Source organism: Balaenoptera borealis, assembly GCF_965194805.1.
Source record: "Balaenoptera borealis genome assembly, chromosome: 12".
Lineage (NCBI taxonomy): Eukaryota > Metazoa > Chordata > Mammalia > Artiodactyla > Balaenopteridae > Balaenoptera > Balaenoptera borealis.
This window is the reverse complement of record NC_138869.1, coordinates 103,673,732-103,694,387: the sequence shown is the minus strand read 5'-3', so window position 1 is coordinate 103,694,387 and position 20,656 is coordinate 103,673,732. Positions and strand designations below refer to the sequence as shown.

General features: G+C 41.2%; 1 protein-coding gene across 3 annotated transcripts in view; it reads right to left on the bottom strand.

The window, feature by feature from the left end:
* BLOC1S5 (biogenesis of lysosomal organelles complex 1 subunit 5) overlaps window positions 1-20,656 on the bottom strand; it is a 79,151-nt gene that overhangs the window by 58,265 nt on the left and 230 nt on the right. For all 3 annotated transcript variants that reach the window (XM_082347781.1, XM_082347780.1, XM_082347779.1), the window contains exon 2: window positions 16,206-16,288. In XM_082347781.1, the coding sequence (XP_082203907.1) occupies window positions 16,206-16,288 (83 nt within the window). The remainder of the gene's footprint in view (window positions 1-16,205; window positions 16,289-20,656) is intronic.

Genomic DNA, 20,656 nt, shown 5'->3' with positions numbered 1-20,656 from the left:
GTGCTCTGCAACAAGAGAGGTCACGATAGTGAGAGGCCCACGCACCGCGATGAAGAGTGGCCCCCGCTTGCCGCAACTGGAGAAAGCCCTCACACAGAAACGAAGACCCAACACAGCCATAAATAAAAAATAAATAAATAAAATAAAATAAATTAATTTAAAAAAAAAGTTGCAATGTAATATTTTTATACCTATGTTTAAAAATGGGCATGAGAAATACTAAAAGAACAAGAAGAGACCTAGACTCCATGCATTTCAACTGTGGCAAAGAAAGAAATGATCTGGTTTTAAATTTTATTTTGTTGTTCTTACCATCATAAAGCTTCTATTATTATGCTCTGTATTTTTCATCTGATTCCACTTTTCTCAACTAAAAATGTGTGGTAAAAGTAATAGTATGTGGGTACTTCCCTGTACAGAAAAGAGTTAACAATGAGTGCCTGAGACCTCCTCCTTACAAAGGCCTGCCTGCAAGGTTGGCCTTTGGCTGGGGGCTGGGAACTTGACCAGGAAACAGCTCCCATGGAGGTATAAGACACCTCTTTCCTTCTGGGAGTCTGGAATTTTGATACGTGCTAGGCAGAGGGTGCCTACTTGTCCAGTCCCCAATAAGAACCATGGACCCCCAGGTTCAGATGAGCTTCCCTGGGAGACAGTATTTCATGCGTGTTGTCACAACTCACTGCTGGGGGCATTCTTGGAAGTTTCTGCCTGGCTTCCTATAGACGTCTCCCCATGCACCTGTTCCCTTGGCTGATTTTGCTCCGCATCCTTTTGCCATAATAGAGTTCAGCCACCAGTACAACCACATACTGAGTCCTGTGAGTGAATCAATGAACCTGGGGGTGGTCTTGGGGACCTCCAGCCCATCCCCCCTTCTGAAAGCTGAGCTTAAACCACCCTTCCACTTGGGTGGGCTAGACTTAGTGACCTGCTTCCAAAGAATAGAGAAAAATATTAACTTTACAGTGGAGTCAATGAAGGTGACCTCATCAGTGACGTCATGGTGACAGCACGCACCTCCCAATGTAATGTGACAAGAAGGGCACTTTAACCTCTCTGGTACTCTTTCCCAAAGCCCATAAACCCAGTCTAATCTTAGGAAAAACAGCAGACAAACCCAGATTGGGGGACATTCTACAGGATACTGGCCAGGAGTCAAGACTGTCAAGATCAAGAAAAACAAGGAAAGACTGAGAAACTGTCACAGACCAAAGAGGACTAGAGAGACATGACAATTAAATGCAGTGTGGCGCCCTGGATTACATCCGGGAACAGGAAGAGGACTGCAATGGAAAAACTGGTGAAATCCAAATAAAGTCTGGTGTTTCATTAGCAGTAATGTATCAATGTCAGTTTCTTAGTTTTTACCAATGTAGTGTGGTAATTAATGTAAAACATTAACAACGGGAGGGGACTTCCCTGGTGGCGCAGTGGTTAAGAATCCACCTGCCAATGCAGGGGACACGTTTGAGCCCTGGTCCGGGAAGATCCCACATGCCGTGGAGCAACTAAGCCCGTGCGCCACAACTACTGAAGCCTGTGCACCTAGAGCCCGTGCTCCGCAACAAGAGAAACCACCACAATGAGAAGCCCTCACACCACAATGAAGAGTAGCCCCCGCTCACCGCAACTAGAGAAAGCCCGCGCGCAGCAACGAACACCCAATGCAACCTAAATAAATAAGTAAACAAACAAACAAAACAGAACAATGGGGGGGGTGAGGGGTATAGGAGACCTCTGTACTACCTTAGTAACTTTACTGTAAATCTTAAAATAATACAAGATGAAAAGTTTACTTAAAAAAGGCTGGTTAACTTGACTGTAAGGAAATAATGTTAGTTACTGGGGGTTTTGTTTTGAACCATTCTCATGGAGCAGCCGTGGTCAGATTTTTACTCGAATTTTTCCATAATAAAAAATTTTAAACTTATACAAAAGTTGAGAGAGAATGAAAGAATGAATCTTCATGTACTCATCACCAAGCTTCAACTCGTGGCTGACTTTGTTCCCCCTGTAACACTCCGTACAGCCCCCTACCCACAATCCTAGATTCTTTTAAAGCAATATTTCAACATCTACCTTTAAAAAACAAGGACTCCTCTTTAAAAAAAAAAAAAAAAGAATGAAACCACAGCGCCCTTCCCCTCCCCCATATCCTCCTTCCCCTGCCCCCACCCACCCACCCACTCACTCACTCTCCCTTTCTCAACAATAATTCTTCAATACTAAATATCAACGAAGTATTCACATTACCTCAAATATCCCAATGTCTCCTTCTATCCCCCAGTTCGTTTAGACCAAACTCTAAATAAGATTCATACACTGCAATTGGTTAATATGTTTCCTAAATCCTTTTTAATCTACAGATTCCCTTCCATTTTTTTTCCCGCCTTGCAAGTTGTGGAAAAAAAAGTGAGTCATCTGTTCTGCACAGTTTCCCACAATCTGTTTTTTAACTGAATGAATCCTAGTGGTGTGATTTAAGATATCCTTTTGTCTCTTCTCTTTCCTGTAAATTAGTAGTTAGAACTACAGGCTTGATCAGATTCACAGTTTTGTTTTGTTTTTTGTTTGCAAGCGTATTTCAGAGGTAGAGATTGGTTCAAGATGGCAGAGTAGAAGGACGTGTGCTCGCTCCTTATTGTGAACACACCGGAATCACAACTAACAGCTGAACAATCATCAATAGGAAGACACTGGAACTCACCAAAAAAGATACCCCACATCCAAAGACAAAGGAGAAGCCGCAATGAGATGGTAGGAGGGGCGCAATCACAATAAAGTCAAATCCCATGACCACTGGGTGGGTGACTAACAAACTGGAGAACACTTATACCACAGAAGTTCACCCACCGGAGTGAAGGTTCTGAGCCCCACGTCAGGCTTCCCAACCTGGAGGTCCGGCAACAGGAGGAGAAATTCCCAGAGAATCAGACTTTGAAGGCTAGTGGGATTTGATTGCAGTAGTTCGACAGGACTGGGGGCAACAGAGACTCCACTCTTGGAGGGCACACACAAAGTAGTGTACGCATCAGGATCCAGGAGCAGTGACCCCATAGGAGACTGAACCAAACCTACCTGCTAGTGTTGGAAGGTCTCCTGCAGAGGCAGGGGGTGGCTGTGGCTCACCATGGGGACAAGGACACTGGCAGCAGAGGTTCTAGGAAGTACTCCTTGGCATGAGCCCTCCCAGAGTCCACCATTAGCCCCAACAAAGAGCGGGGTAGGCTCCAGTGCTGGGTTGCCTCAGGCCAAACAACCAACAGGGAGGGAACCCAGCCCCACCCATCAGCAGAAAAGCAGATTAAAGTTTTACTGAGCTCTGCCCACCAGAGCAACACCCAGCTCTACCCACCACCAGTCCCTCCCATCAGGAAGCTTGCACAAGCCTCTTAGATAGCTTCATCCACCAGAGGGCAGACAGTAGAAGCAAGAAGAACTACAATCCTGCAGCCTGTGGAACAAAAACCACATTCACAGAAAGACAGACAAATTTAACAGGCAGAGGACTTTGTACCAGATGAAGGAACAAGATAACCCCCAAAAAACAACTAAATGAAGTGGAGATAGGCAATCTTCCAGAAAAAGATTTCAGAATAATGACAGTGAAGATGATCCAGGACCTCCAAAAGAGGATGGAGGCAAAGATTGAGAAGATGCAAGAAATGTTTAACAAAGACCTAGAAGAATTAAAGAACAAACACCTACAAGAATTAAAGAACAAACAAACAGAGATGAACAATACAATAACTGAAATGAAAAATACACTAGACGGAATCAATAGCAGAATAACTGAGGCAGAAGAACGGATAAGTGACCTGGAAGACAGAACGCTGGAATTCACTGCTGCGGAACAAAATAAAGTAAAATGAATGAAAAGAAATGAAGACAGCCTAGGAGACCTCTGGGACAACACTAGATGCACCAATGTTCACATTATATGGGTCCCAGAAGGAGAGGAGAGAAAGGACCTGAGAAAATATATGAAGAGATTACAGTCGAAACCTTCCCTAACATGAGAAAGGAAATAGCCACCCAAGTCCAGGAAACGCAGAGTCCCAGGCAAGATAAACCCAAGGAGAAACACGCCAAGACACACAGTAATCAAATAGACAAAAATTAAAGACAAAGAAAAATTATTAAAAGCAACAAGGGAAAAACAACAAATAACATACAAGGGAACTCCCACATGGTTAATAGCTGATTTCTCAACAGAAACTCTACAGTCCAGAAGGGGGTGGCACAATATATTTAAAGTGATGAAAGGGAAGAACCTACGACCAAGATTACTCTACCTGGCAAGGATCTCATTCAGATTAGATGGAGAAATCAAAAGCTCTGCAGACAAGCAAAAGCTAAGAGAATTCAGCACCACCTAACCAGCTCTACAACAAATGCTAAAGGAACTTCTCTAAGTGGGAGACACAAGAGAAGAAAAGGACCTACAAAAACAAACCCAAAACAATTAAGAAAATGGTCATAGGAACATACATATCGATAATTACCTTAAATACGAATGGATTAAGTGCTCCAACCAAAAGACACAAGCCAGCTGAATGGATACAAAAACAAGACCCACATATATACTGTCTACAAGAGACCCACTTCAGACCTAGGGACACATACAGATTGAAAGTGAGGGGATGGAAAAAGATATCCCATGCAAATGGAAATCAAAAGAAGGCTGAAGTAGCAATACTCAAATCAGATAAAATAGACTTTAAAATAAAGAATGTTACAAGAGACAAGGAAGGACACTATATAATGATCAAGCAATCAATCCAAGAAGAAGATAGAACAATTATAAATATATATGCACCCAACATAGGAGCACCTCAATACATAAGGTAAATGCTAACAGCTATAAAAAAGGAAATCGACAGTAACACAATAATAGTGGGGGACTTTAACACCTCACTTACACCAATGGACAGATCATCCAGACAGAATATTAATAAGGAAACCAAGCTTTAAATGACACACTAGACCAGATAGATTTAATTGACATTTATAGGACATTCCATCCAAAAACAGCACATTACACTTTCTTCTCAAGTACGCACAGAACATTCTCCAGGATAGATCACATCTTGGGTCACAAATCAAGCCTCAGTAAATTTAGGAAAATTGAAATCATATCAAGCATCTTTTCTGGCCACAACACTATGAGATTAGAAATGAATTACAGGGAAAAAAACGTAAAAACCACAAACACATGGAGGCTAAACAATACATTACTAAAAAACCAAGAGATCACTGAAGAAATCAAAGAGGAAATCAAAAAATACCTAGAGACAAATGACAACGAAAACACGATGATCCAAAACCTATGGAATGCAGCAAAAGCAGTTCTAAGAGGGAAGTTTATAGCAATACAATCCTACCTCAAGAAACAAGACAAATTTCAAATAAACAATCTAAACTTACAACTAAAGCAATGAGAGAAAGAAGAACAAACAAAACCCAATGTTAGTAGAAGGAAAGAAATCATAAAGATCAGAGCAGAAATAAATGAAACAGAAACAAAGAAAACAATAGCAAAGATGAATAAAACTAAAAGCTGGATCTTTGAGAAGATAAACAAAATTTATAAACCTTTAGCCAGACTTATCAAGAAAAAGAGGAAGAGGACTCAAATAAATAAAATCAGAAATGAAAAAGAAGTGACTACGGACACCACAGAAATACAAAGCATCGTAAGAGACTACTACAAGCAACTCTATGCCAATAAAATGGACAACCTGGAAGAAATGGACAAATTCTTAGCAAGGTATAACCTTCTAAGACTGAACCAGGAAGTAACAGAAAATATGAACAGACCAATCACAAGTAATGAAATTGAAACTGTGATTAAATTTCCCCCAACAAACAAACGTCCAGGACCAGATGGCTTCACAGGTGAATTCTATCAAACATTTAGAAAAGAGCTAACACCCATCCTCCTCAAACTCTTCCAAAAACCTGCAGAGGAAAGAACACTCCCAAACTCATTCTACAAGGCCACCATCACCCTGATACCAAAACCAGACAAAGATACTACAAAAAAAGAAAATTACAGACCAATATCACTGATGAACATAGATGCAAAAATCCTCAACAAAATACCAGCAAACAGAAGCCAACACACATCAAAAGGATCATACACCATGATCAAGTGGAATTTATCCCAGGGATGCAAGGATTCTTCAATATATGCAAATCAATCAATGTGATACACCATATTCAACTGAAGAATAAAAACCATATGATCTATAGATGCAGAAAAAGCTTTTGACAAAATTCAACACCCATTTATGATAAAAACTCTCCAGAAAGTGGGCATAAAGGGAACCTACCTCAATATAATAAAGGCCATATATGAGAAACCCACAGCAAACATCATTCTCAAAGGTAAAAAACTGAAAGCATTTCCTCTAAGATCAGGAACAAGACAAGGATGTCCACTTTCGCCACTATTATTTAACATAGTTTTGGAAGTCCTAGCCACGGCAATCAGAGAAGAAAAAGAAATAAAAGTAATACAAATTGGAAAAGAAGTAAAACTGTCACTGTCTGCCAATGACATGGTATTATACATAGATAATCGTCACGATGCCACCAGAAAACTACTAGAGCTAATCAATGAATTTGGTAAAGTTGCAGGATACAAAATTAATGCACAGAAATCTCTTGCATTCCTGTACACAACTGCCAAAAGATCGGAAACAGAAATTAAGGAAACAATCCCATTCACCATTACAACAAAAACAATAAAATACCTAGGAATAAACCTACCTAAGGAGGTAAAAGACCTGTACTCAGAAAACTATAAGACAATGATGAAAGAAATCAAAGATTACACAAACAGATGGAGAGATATACCATGTTCTTGGATTGGAAGAATCAATGCTGTGAAAATGACTATACTACCCAAAGCAATCTACAGATTCAATGCAATCCCTATCAAATTACCAATGGCATTTTTTACAGAACTAGAACAATAAATCTTAAAATTTGTATAGAGACACAAAAGATCCCGAATAGCCAAAGCAATCTTGAGGCAAAAAAATGGAGCTGGAGGAATCAGACTCCCTGACTTCAGACTATACTCCAAAGCTACAGTAATGAAGACATTATGGTACTGGCACAAAAACAGAAATACAGATCAATGAACAGGACAGAAAGCCCAGAGACAAACCCATGCACCTATGGTCAACTAATCTATGACAAAGGAGGCAAGGATATACAATGGAGAAAAGACAATCTCTTCCATAAGTGGTGCTGGGAAAACTGGACAGCCACATGTAAAAGAATGAAATTAAAACAGTCCCTAACACCATACACAAAAATAAACTCAAAATGGATTAACGACCTAAATATAAGACCGGACACTATAAAACTCTTAGAGGAAAACATAGGAAGAACACTCTATGACATAAATCACAGCAAGATCTTTTTTGACCCACTTCCTAGAGTAATAGAAATAAAAACAAAAATAAACAAATGGGACCCAATGAAACTTAAAAGCTTTTGCATAGCAAAGGAAACTATAAACAAGACGAAAAGACAACCCTCAGAATGGGAGAAAATATTTGCAAACGAATCAACGGACAAAGGATTAATCTCCAAAATATATAAACAGCTCATGAAGCTCAATATTAAAAAAACAAACAACCCAATCCAAAAATGGGCAGAAGACCTAAATAGACATTTCTCCAAAGAAGATATACAGATGGCCAAGAAGCACATGAAAAGCTGCTCAACATCACTAATTATTAGAGAAATGCAAATCAAAACTACAATGAGGTATCACCTCACACCAGTTAGAATGGGCATCATCAGAAAATCTACAAACAACAAATGCTGGAGAGGGTGTGGAGAAAAGGGAACCCTCTTGCACTGTTGGTGGGAATGTAAATTGATACAGCCACTATGGAGTATGGAGGTTCCTTAAAAAACTAAAAATATAACTACCATATGACCCAGCAATCTCACTACTGGGCATATACCCTGAGAAAACCATAATTCAAAAAGAAACATGCACCCCAATGTTCACTGCAGCACTATTTACAATAGCCAGGTCATGGAAGTAACCTAAATGCTCATCGAACGGATGAAGAAGATGTGGTACATATATACAGTGGAATATTACTCAGCCATAAAAAGGAACGAAACTGGGTCATTTATAGAGACATGGATGGACCCAGAGTCTGTCATACAGAGTGAAGTAAGTCAGAAAGAGAAAAACAAATATCATATATTAACGCTTATATGTGGAACCTAGAAAAATGGTACAGATGAACCGGTTTGCAAGGGAGAAATTGAGACACAGACATAGAGAACAAACGTATGGACACCAAGGGGGGAAGTGGGGAGGGGTATGTGTGTGGTGGTGTGATGAATTGGGAGATTGGGATTGACATATATACACTAATATGTATAAAATAGATAGCTAATAAGAACCTGCTGTATAAGAAAAGTAAAATAAAATTAAAAAAAAAAAGAATATTTCAGAGGTGGGCTGTGCACTTTCAACAGGATGCTGGTAATATTCCGTCTTCATTTATCAGCAGGGATACTTCCATAAAGAGAAATTTCCCCTTGGCAACTATTTGGTTACTCTGAGATATGCTCATATGAAAGGCAGAATAAAACATTTGATTATTTCTCTTTATTCACCAGTTTCAAAAATAATGGTCTGGTTCCCTAAATTCGCTAAAGGTTTTTTTTTTGGTATGTTTCCACGCATTCCTATGACTCATAGGAATATGTGAAGTTTTTAACCCATTGCAGTATTTGTCCCCACTGATGCTGAAATCATCCTATCTGTTTCCAGGGAGAGCCTATTCACCCTGGCTCTGCAACGCTGCAGTCCAAACCCCAGGGCCCCTTAGCAGCTTCTTTGCTTTCCAGTGCGACCTGATGCTCCAGGCTCTTCTCGTCCATTTCCTGACCCAGACTGGGAATCAGCAGGTCTCTAAGCACCACTGGTATTTAGAGACTGAGCACTAAGGGTCAATCATCATTTCTAGCCCTTTGAGTGGACAAGGCTAGGAAATAGGTATTTTTGTGAAAAGAAAAGAAACATCTTAAGTTCACATTCATCATCAAACTTAAATTCAGGGGACTTCCCTGGTGGCTCAGTGGTTAAGAATCCGCCTGCCAATGCAGGGGACATGGGTTTGAGCCCTGGTCCAGGAAGATCCCACATGCCGCGGAGAACTAAGCCCGTGTGCCACAACTACTGAGCCTGTGCTCTAGAGCCCGTGAGCCACAACTACTGAGACCGCGCGCCACAACTACTGAGACCGTGTGCCACAACTACTGAAGCCTGCGCGCCTAGAGCCCGTGCACCGCAACAAAGAGAAGCCCCCGCTCGCCACAACAAGAGAAAGCCCGCGCACTGCAACAAAGACCAACACAGCCAAAAATAAATAAACGAATTTATTAAAAAAAAAAAAACCCTTAAATTCAGGACTACAGGGTTTTTAATTACCCTCCTGTCTTTGTTTCTTTTTCATTTCTGAAAATACCAACAGAGTTACTCATTTGCTTTATCACCAAGTCAATGAAATAACGATACCAGTGCCAGAATTAACAAAATGACTACTGAAAACAATTTCAGGTTTGTTTTTTTTTTAACTTTCTGTTCTGAAGGGTATTCCACTAGAAATGTACACAGTCAAATTACTGTGTTTTAAAGTCACCTGGAAGAATTTCTCTGCGTGGCAATGCCACCATCTAGGAAAACAGGTTTGCTTTTTTACACATTACTTGATTTTTAGGGATTCCTCCTTAAAATTTAATTTTCTTTTAAATTATGTAAAATATTTACATGGCTCCCAAACGACATCTAAAAAAACATATATTCAAAAAAGTCTAGCTTCTATCACTATCTTTTGTATCCTATTCCCTCTATCACTCTCTTTAGATAATTATTTTTACATTTTTATCCTGCCATTGTCTTAACTATAAAGATATACATCCACATATATACATATGTATATGTATACACAGATGTGTATATAAACATGTGTGTGTGTATATACACATATGTATAAATATATATATATATATATTTCAATTCCTTCTTAAACAGAAACATGATATTCAGACTTTTCTTATTTCACTTTGAGTCACGCTGATTCACACACACACACCCACAACGTATATAATCTTTCTCTGTGTGGTCATGCGGTCTATTTGTTCTCTCTTTTGGGTATCTCTTTCAGTATTTCAAAAAGTTGGCGTTTTTGTTCTCATGGTTATGTTTCTACTAATACTTCTTACAACACCCCGGTCTCCACTCTGGCTCCTGTCTGTTGGTTCCCCACTCTAAGCAAGATTAGTATTAGGTGGTCACCTCTTCTGTCTCTAGCCTTTCCCTCTCCCTCAGAATCTAATCTGCAATAGCATCCTTTCCCTCCAAGTTAATACTGATAAGGCAACAAGTGAGGACAGTCTCCTTTTCATATGCCCTCCCCTCTCCTTCCGTTTTCTGATAGGCTGTATCTACACGGGCAGAAGACAGAGCCACCGCATGTGACCTGGTTAGGCTGTCTGCCTTATAGCCATTGTTGAGCCTCAAATTACACGTTATAGTAAGTGAATTTGTACCGTCACCTCTCTAACAGCCCATTAATGACAATAATTAATTTAAACAACAAATAGGCCCATCTGGTATGTGCTTGTTTATATGTTGATATTTTTGGCTAAGGTGTACGGTTGACACCTACTACAAAAGGAAGACTATAAACCAACATCTGTTTATTTGTTATATGAATATTATTTCTGGGGTGAAAATTCTCAGAGCAAAGCACAGCACCAATGAAGCTTGGTTTCTGATGTATAACACCCCATAAAATTACATATACAGTTAATTTTTCTCAAGTTGAAATTAATGACAAGTGCTCAGGTAATGTGCTTCAAGACAGTGCCTGGCACTAAATGCTTCAAAATGTTAGCAATTGTTCATAATGTTAGTACAGTCACTGTAATATTTACATTAAAGATGTAACTTGATAGTATTAGAGAGGAAATGAGAGACCGATGTAATATTTAAAATTTTCTTTCCATCACAAAATGGTCAGTCCCACAAGTTTTTTTTCTCACAAGTTTTAAAACCGTTATCATACATACGTGAATCTATTACATGCCACATGGGATCGACTTTTTCCTGATATTTAAAACTCTGACAGCTACTCTTACAACCTAACAAAAATGAGATCAGATGTCAAATGAAATTCTTGTCTGTCCTGCCTTTTAAGGGACTTTATCTTTTTATCAGCACAACTCACGTTCAGACGCAGCAATAAGAACCCTCACACCTCCTGTAACTACTGTACTTATTTTAACAATTTTTTTGGCCTCAATTTTAATCAACATTTCCTCCATTTTTTCCCTATTTCTCTAACATCTATTTTTCTTTCTCAGTTCAAGTATCAGCCCCCCTTCTGAAGATTTCCCTCCCAGCTCAGTTGGGAGTTATCTCCTTTCTGAGATTTCAATCACTTTGTGCTTATTTTATCATAATAATTTCACCATTACAATCTGTTCTCCGCAGACTGTAAATTCCTGAAGGTAGAGACGGTTTCGTATCTATTTTTGCGTATCCGGTGTGACAGACAGCTCTGGATCCATCCCCCTCCTCTCCTCCTCTCAACACCCAAATACCACTTGGTGGTAAACCTGCGCGTAACAGACACAGCTAGCCATCGCCCGCCTGCCGTCCTTTCTGCTGCATGAAGCGCACGCGCCATGGCTGGGCTCCCACAGCTACCCTGTGAGCATGAGCCTGGGGTGAGAGCAGCACGGCGGTGAGGAAGAAGCAAAAGCTGGAGGAAGAGCTGACGTCTAGGGCTGCCACACCAGCCCCAGGCTCTGGCTGCTGTGAGAGAAAAGTAAGCACTTAGGAAAGCCACTCTCCTCAGGTGTCTGTCACTAGTGACCAAACACCTTCCTTATGATACACCAAGGGATTCAGGAACCAGTCAATAAAGCAGTCAGAGACTGAAGTTTGCTGAAGATGAGTTCGTGCAGGACTGCGCAGCCCCTAAGCACTTCATAAGCGCTGACCTGCACGGCCTCCCCTCTGTCTCACACGAGAGAGGCCCCGGCGTCCTGCAGCTGGAGAGAGAACAATGCAGAAGACCATGCCTTTACTCACTGCCACAACCAGACAGGCTCACTGGAGGCGCCCTGCCGGGATCTCTGTTCATAGTATTTACTGGAATCGCGGGGAATAAAAGAGCTGTGTGCAGCTGGGAGCAAGACAGTCAACTGTCCTGAAATACTAACAAACACAAAAAGAGAGCTTAAAATATTACAATAGAACGTCGATAATTTAAGTAATGCTGCCACCGTGTGGCACTTAGTCCCTTCTTTAAGAAAGAAAATTTTATAAAGAAAAAGATTATCGTTGCCACGTGCGTTAACCTTTAAAAATATATAAACTATAAACGAGTTTCCTTTTAAATGCTAGCCAGTTTTTCTTCAAGTGAACCACATTTAAATGACCTAGAGAAGACAAAACTTAAGGACCTACTGTGTGGCACAGGGAACCATATTCAATATCATGTAATAGACTGTAATGGAAAAGAATCTAAAAATGAATATACATATATATGTATGTGTGTGCGCGTATATATATATATGTATAACTGAATCACTCTGCTGTCCACCTGAAACACTGTAAATCAGCTGTACTTCAATTTAAAAAAAAAAGACGAAACTCGTAGGAAGCCCTGACAGCTCGGCCTCCCGTTCCTCCAGTCCAGCTGTGCGACGCTGGGGAAAGAGCACTTTTATTAAACAGAGGATGTTTTTATTGGGGCCAAGATAGAAAAGAACGGTAAGTAATGCACATATCCATTCAAATCTAAATCTCTAAAATGCTTTCAGCTTTTCTCTCGTAATTTGAGGGGAAAGGTCAGTGTGTAACAGACAGAAAAGGTAGCCGAGCCTGACGTACAGGAAAGCTTCCAGGAGACACTAAAAAAGACGGACCGGGGAGGTGACTGCGGGAAAGGACGGCATCAAGTACTTTTCAAGAAGAGGAGTCATGTGACCAATTAGCTGGAGAGCGCAAACGCAGCTGAGGAAATATTTCTGAGCCCTTCAGAGACCATTCTTCAGTGACAACATGAGCCTGCCCTGCTGCATAAAGGCTGGGCCCCTGTCTGTCTTACTCAGGGATACAGCACTGGTTCCTGACATGAGGTCTCACACAAACTAAGTGCTGAAGACATTCTGTTTCACTTTCTATAATAAGCTTAAATCTGTCATACCCAGTGTGAAAATTTTATTCTTTAGTAAACTTTTTCCTGAGATGTCTATGTCATTTGCTTAGCAAATCGTTGTTTTCCCTAAAGATATTAAAAACTGAACCAAAACTCATTCAAAGTATTGCAAATTCTGAATTAATACAATTTTGATTTTACTTGCTCCCATCTTTCTCTTAATAATAACAGTTACCAACACCTGCCTAACATCGACATACCAGGGATTTAAAAAAATGATATATTACTTAATCCTCACAAAAACTCTGCAGCATGTATTATTGTTCCCATTTTAAAAAAGAGAAAACTAGGCCTTAGTAGAGCAAATAATCACAGCTAGGAAGAGGGATCCAGGATTTGAGCCCAGATATGTCACACGTCCAGCTCCAAGGCCCATGTGCTTTTACGCTTCAGCACAGCCCTGTCTCCAAAGAGACCCTGGAGGGCTGAACAACGCGGAACCCAGGTAACTGCTCTCCTCTCAGGCACACGCCCGTCTTCTCTCGGCCCCAGTTAACAGAGGTGTTGGCTTCAAAAGGGAGTGAGCTCTTCAATATAATATATTCTGCAGCATAAATGTAATAACACTTCTTTCATCATCCATTCAAGACTCAGTCTTGCTTGTACAGCCCTTTCACAGGAACCACCTACATTATCTAATGAGCGCTCATCCACTAATCAACTGTGTGACCTTCCACACATTTCTTTCCATCTCTGGGCTCAGTGAAGCTGGGGGGTTGGATTAGAGAAGTCATCTTAATTCCAAAATTCTATGCTTCTTTTATAATATATAGTAGCCCTTTAGAGATACATTTACAAACTTTTAAAAAATAAAAGCTATTTAGCATTTCAAATTAACCAGACTGGCAAAAAAAAAAAAAAAAAGATGACTTATGAAAGGATGTTGGAAAAGCCAGGTTTTAGGCCAAGCTCTGTTAATTGTGTTTTTGAATCATATTAAGTACCTACAATGCACAAGACATTCTTTCAGGCACTTTGAACACAACAGAGCATAAGAAAGGTAAGTGTCTATATTCTAGGAAGGACAATGGGAAATAACCAAGCAAAGAGTAAGGGAAATATAGGTAATAATAAGAGCTCACGGAAGGCAGAATTCAAGATGGACCCTGAGAGCGCCACCCCTAGGATATACACACCTCTCAGTTACTCAGTCAAACCCTAACCGAGGTGCTGTTGTGTAGCTATTCTGCAGGTTTACTTAAAGCCCCAAATCAGCTGACTTTAAGAAAAGGAGATTATCCCTAGTGGGCCTGACTCCATCAGGTGAGTCCTTAACAGGGATGGGACTCTTCTCGGTAAGAGAGGTTTAAAGCATGAAAGGGAGACTTCACTTATGTCTTTGAAGAAGGAAGGGGCCGTGTGGCAGGGAATATGGGTGGCCTCTAGGAGCTGAGACCGGCCCCGGCCGACAGCAAGCAAGGAAATGGGAACTTCGTCTACCTGGGCAAGGAACTGAGTCCTGCCAAAATCCTGTGAGTCAGAAAGAGGACCCTGAGCACCAAGTAAGAATGGAGATTGGACAGCTCCTTGATTTGAACCTTGTGAGACCGTGAGCAGAGTACCCACCATGCTGTGCCCAGACTTTATTCCCACTACTTTATTCTCACTAATTGAATTGTTAATAATCTTTACATAGCATGACGAGGGAATAGTCTATGGTTAATTTTCTGTGTGTGGGATAATTATTCTTACCCTGTAACAGCAATAGTAATGATGATAAAGATAACTACCAGTTATTCCTAGGTACCAGAAAATATTCTAAGATACACACACCTCTAATCTTCACAACAACCCCGTGAAGCAGGTATTATGCAGATTTTGAGTCTCTTGAACCCAGAAATGGTGTCTAATGCAGCAGCTCTGTCTCTCTGCTTTGAGTGCTCTGTACCACAGGCTTCCTGTACTTTTAAAGGGTTTAAGGAAAGGTTCTCTCCTTTTAGCAGGTTTAGACTTCCTGCTTGGTTGGAGTCTCATTTGAAAATAAAACCCCAGGAATTGTCTGGCGGCCCAATGGTTAGGACTTGGTGCTCTCACTGCCAGGGGGTTCAATCACTGGTTGGGGAACTAAGATCCCGCAAGCCACAAGGCCAAAAAAAAAGAAATAAAAGAAAACCCCAACTTCCACAAAATCACAAAACTGCTTGTGTAACATCATTTACCATCTACCCAACAGTAGCTTGGGATGTTACTATTCAATGCACAGTGAACCAATTATACATGTGCAAAACCATAGTCAAACGAAACAGAATGGCAGGCTAGTGCATCAGGACTGTTGGGACATAGCACACAAGGTGGGGTGGGAGGCGGTAAAGCTAGAAAGATAGAAGCCGGGTCATAGAAGGATGCTGGGCTTTGTCCTGTAGACAGAAAATGATATCAAAGGTTTTTAAAGAGTTAATGTCAGAGCGCTCTGGCAGCAGGGTGAAGACTGGATTTGACTGGGTTGATAAAGCAGGCCTACCAATCAGAAAGGACAGAGATTTGTTAGGTAACATTTGGAAGGCTTGATCATTGAATGTAACCTAAAGGGGAGGGAATAGCCACGGGCAATTCTCATGTTTTCACTTGAGTGCTTTGGATAGATGCTGCTGCCCCAAATGAGAAAAAAAAATATAGAAAATGGGTGTGCAAAACTGACCCATTCATCTGTAGAACCATTTTTTTCATTGTATCTCATTTTATACATGAAAACCTGAGCTCAACAGACAGTAAACACCCGAGAGCAGACACCAGAACTGGAGCCCAAGGTGCCTGCTGTCTACTCTCGCGCTCCCTTCATTCACGTCAGTGCCTCTGAATACTCTGTATATTTTACGAACACATGAAGAGAAATCATAGATTTTAAAACCAGGGGATTTCCCTTCCATATATTAACACACTAACAATTAGGGCAGTCTTTTTACAAAATCGGTTTCAAATACTCACTTCAAATTCTTTCACAAAATAACGGGTTTCACCTTGGATAACTGGTCTGTGATCTAACAGCCTTGAATGAATTTCTCCAAGATCTGTAAAGACAAAATGAAACTCAAGGTCAATCCATGCTAAGTGGCACAATCTCTAGCTTTACTCTTCCTGTTCCCCATAAATGTATGAAGGTTAAAATCCAGTTCAGACTATGGATTATCCAGTCAGTAAATTGGTAAAGTACTTTTGAGAGCAATTTGGCAATATCTAATAAAGTTGAAGACGTATACCTAGCAATTTCATGCCTAAGTATGTGCCCTAGAAAAACTCTTAAACAAAGGAAAGAGAAATGTATAATGTTTACTACAGCATGAATATAATGTCAAAAGAAAAAAAAAGGGGAATGACCTAACATACTCATAGGATGGATATTACAAATCAGTGAGTGAAAATGAATACAGTGGGGTTACATTTATTAACAAGGATAAATCCCGCAAAAAAGCAACTTTCAGAAGGATAAAGCCATTTATATAAACTTTCAAAATATGCAAAATCACTTCCTGTTGGGACATCTACAGAAGCCATAAAGCTATAAAGAAATGCACGAGAACGATAAACACCAAATTCAAGACAGCGGTTACCTTAGAGGAGGGAGGGCCGTGCAATGAGAGCAAAGGGCACAATGGCGCTCTTCATGTGTGTTTATTAAGATGGCTGGTGAGTGTTCACTGCAAGTCTCCATAAGTCATAATTAAGGGAAAAAAGTTCTGAATTTTAACTGTTTTTGGTGAGTCATCCTGGGGCATATTCTGCTCTCATACCACTTACCATATTGTCCTGAAATTTCCTCTCTACTCCAGTGAGTATCTCAGAGACCAAATTGTTTGTATCACAGAGGGTTAACACACATTTTTCTATATGACTGAGAAGCCATTACACTGATTTTGGGACATGTGCGGCTGTGGCCTGATGTAATGGGAATTTACTTAGTCTTTGGAGAATTCAGTTCTGTTCAGAAGTGGGTAATGATCACCTCTGAAGCCCTGACTGCGCTCCAAAACTTAAGATGTGAAGATCAGGGGGAAGAAAAGATTCTAAAACACACACGACCACAGAAATTAAGCTGGTTTTGTAATAACATTATAACAACAAAACAAACACATTATAGTAATTCAGAGTTGCAGGCGTCCCAAGGATTACAAACAAATTCTCAGTTTAATAAAGGGAAGCCACATATTTCCACATAAACTCAATCCTAGCCCTGCTACAGGCAAAGCACTCTTTTGTTGTTTGTTAACAAGACAAAAGATATAATCCTTTGTTCTCCAAAGTTCATACTCTAACGTGGGAGTTAGACAATCTCTTCACACAAAAGATAGAAATAAGCACTTCAACAGACTATGAGACAAGAAAAGACAGAGTAAACTGCAGATCTCTCATTATCTAATAACGTTCTGGCCCTGAATTTGCAGACCTTTAATGTAGTATGTGGATCTTTGCCCCTCATAAGGAACAATTTACTGCAGAGTAAATTTTTCTGATAACACCCACATCGTCACCACTGTCACCTCACTGCTTCTCACATCCATCCCTTCTGTTCCATCCTTGCTTGTCTTGGACTATTTCAACAGAGTGAGTCACACCCCTCTTCAACCCACTCCATGTACAGTCAATTCCGCTTATCTGCAGGACAGTAGGCCCTTTGTATTCTCTGGTTCTGCAGTTACAAATTCACTTTATAAAGTAGGCAAGTTCACAAATGGGCCTCCTGCAAGACGAGGATCCACTGTACCTGCCTGAGTGCTCTATTTAAAACACAGATCTAACCACATGACTCTTGTACTTATTGTTGTTCCGTAACAATATGGAACATTCAACAAGAAGTCCAATCTCCTTAAAAAGGCAAGAATTCTTCTTCGGTCTGATTTCCACGTGTAGTTTCCCAAACATGCCATGCTGACTCAGGCTTCCACGCCTTTGCTCATGCTGTTCCAAACTAAGTCCAAAATATCCTTGCCCTCTTTTCTCAGCTACTAACCCTTTATTCTTCAAGACTCAGGTCAGACACTCCATGCCCCAGGAAGCTCCCCCTGTCTCCTAATAGCCAACCACAGCCCAGAAAACCTCAAACACCTGGGGCCTAAGTATTGAAATCATTTATTTATATATTTCCCTTTCACTAGACCCTGGCAATAAAACTCGACACGTATATTTTCACAATCGATAGTCTTCAAGTAAGATGAACTAAAAACAGATTTTCAGAATGAAAATAGTAAATGGTTCCACAAAAAAACCCAAGGAGGTTCTAGACATATTTTCAATTATAACTCAATTTTGAATTAACTTGAAAAACTTCCTTTGAATTACCTTCTTTTAAAGGAAGTACTACATCTGAAACTAATATATTGTAAATCAACTGTACTTCAATTTTTTAAAAAAAGTACTACATCAAAATCACAAACTTCTGTGCATCAAAGGACACAATCAACAGAGTGAAAAGGCACCCCATGGAATGGGAGAAAATATATGCAAATCATGGCTGTAAAGTGGCTAATATCCAGAATAGAAAAAGACCTCCTACAACTCAACAACAAAACACACTACCTGATTAAAAAATGGGCAAAGGACTTGAGCGGACATTTCCCCAAATAAGATTTATAAATGTCTAGTAGGCACATAAAAAGATGTTCAACATCATTAACCTTAGGGAAATGCAAATCAAAACCACAAGACACTGGGACTTCCCTGGTGGTCCAGTGGGTAAGACACCGAGCTCCCAGGGCAGGGGGCCCGGGTTCGATCCCTGGTCAGGGAACTAGATCCCATGTGCCGCAACTAAGACCTGGCGCAGCCAAAATAAATAAATAAATATTAAAAAATAAAAACAAAAACAAAACTACAAGATACTACCTCACACCCATTAGAACGGCCACTACCAAAGAAACAGAAAATAACAAGTATTGTTTACGTTGTGGAGAAATGGGAACACTTGTGAACTGCTGGTGAGAATTTAAAACGGTTCAGCCACTATGGAAAACAGTAGAGTGGCTGCTCACGAAGTTACAAATAGATTTATCATTCGATCCAGCAATTCAGCTGTGGGTATATACCCAAAACAACTGAAAGCAAGAACTCGATATTTGTACATCCATGCTCACAAGGGCCAAAAATGCGAAGCAACCCAAGTGTCCATCCATGGGTGAATGGATACCCAAAATGTGTGTGTGTGTGTGTGTGTGTGTGGGTGTGTGTGGGTGTGTGTGGGTGTGTGTGTATACAATGAAATGTCTGAATCATATTCAGCTTTAAAAAGGAAGGAAGTTCCGACACATGCACGATTTTACGTATATGAAGTACCTAAAGTAGCCACATTCAGAAACAGAAAGTAAAATGGTGGCTGCCAGGGGCTGGGGCGGGGGAAAGGGGAGACTGGGGAGGCCGTGTTTAATGGGGACACAGCTTCAGTCTGGGAAGATGAAATAGTTACGGAGCTGGATGGTGGTGATGGTTTCACAACAACGTGAAACGTACCAATGCCACTGAATTGTACGCTAAAATATGATTAAGAGAAACTTTATATTCCACGTATTTTACTGTAATTAAAAAAAAATTTAAGTAATAGCTCACCAAGATTGCACATGTAAACAATTAAGGCCTAACACTCCTGCACTACGCCCACTACTAACTAGATTTGAGACACCCTGAATTCTACACAAACCTGACAGATACGGTTAAAATGCAATAGGCATGAACACGAGGATGCCATTCCCTGGGCAGCGCTGAAGGGCGCCGGAATCCTACAAGGGCTTCAACACTGCAAGGCGGTAGGGCTGCCGGCAGAAGCGAAGGGTTAAGAGAGGACGGAGGTGAGAAGGTGTGGTATTTAACTGGCAAAGATCTTCCTGCAGGAAACAGCTGTTGAGAGCTTGGAGAATCAAACCAATTCAGATTCTGTGAGAATCCGGGCTGTAGCTAGGTTGTGACCTTCTCCCAGCTCAAAGCTCGTCCACGGGACGAGTGGACATCGGTACACGTGTTGGGGGGCTTTCGTGTTTTAAGATGCCTTCACGTTCTCTCGTTTCCACCCTGCACGACCCCGGAGCAGACAGGGTCAGGGCGAACGGCCTAGGCACACACCTCCTAAGCGGCCTGCCTGGGGGCGCGGGCCCTTCCCGACTCCCAAGCTCAGGGCATCACACGTGGGTCGCGAGCCCGCGTTCACGCCAGCTCCACGCAGGGTCCCGGCCTGGGGGAGGGGAGAAGGCAGCCCGAAGGCTCCCGGCTGCGGCTTCTACGAGGAAGCAGGAGGGGCTGGGGCGGTTTGCTGTTACTGGGAGGCACCTGGCGCGGGGAAACAGGCGCCAATGCGCAAAGACCCCTCCCCCACCCACCGCAAACGCCAGGCCGCCCGGGAGCCGGGGGTCGACCTCGGGCTCGGCCCCGGGTGAGAGGACGCCGCCTGGGAGGTG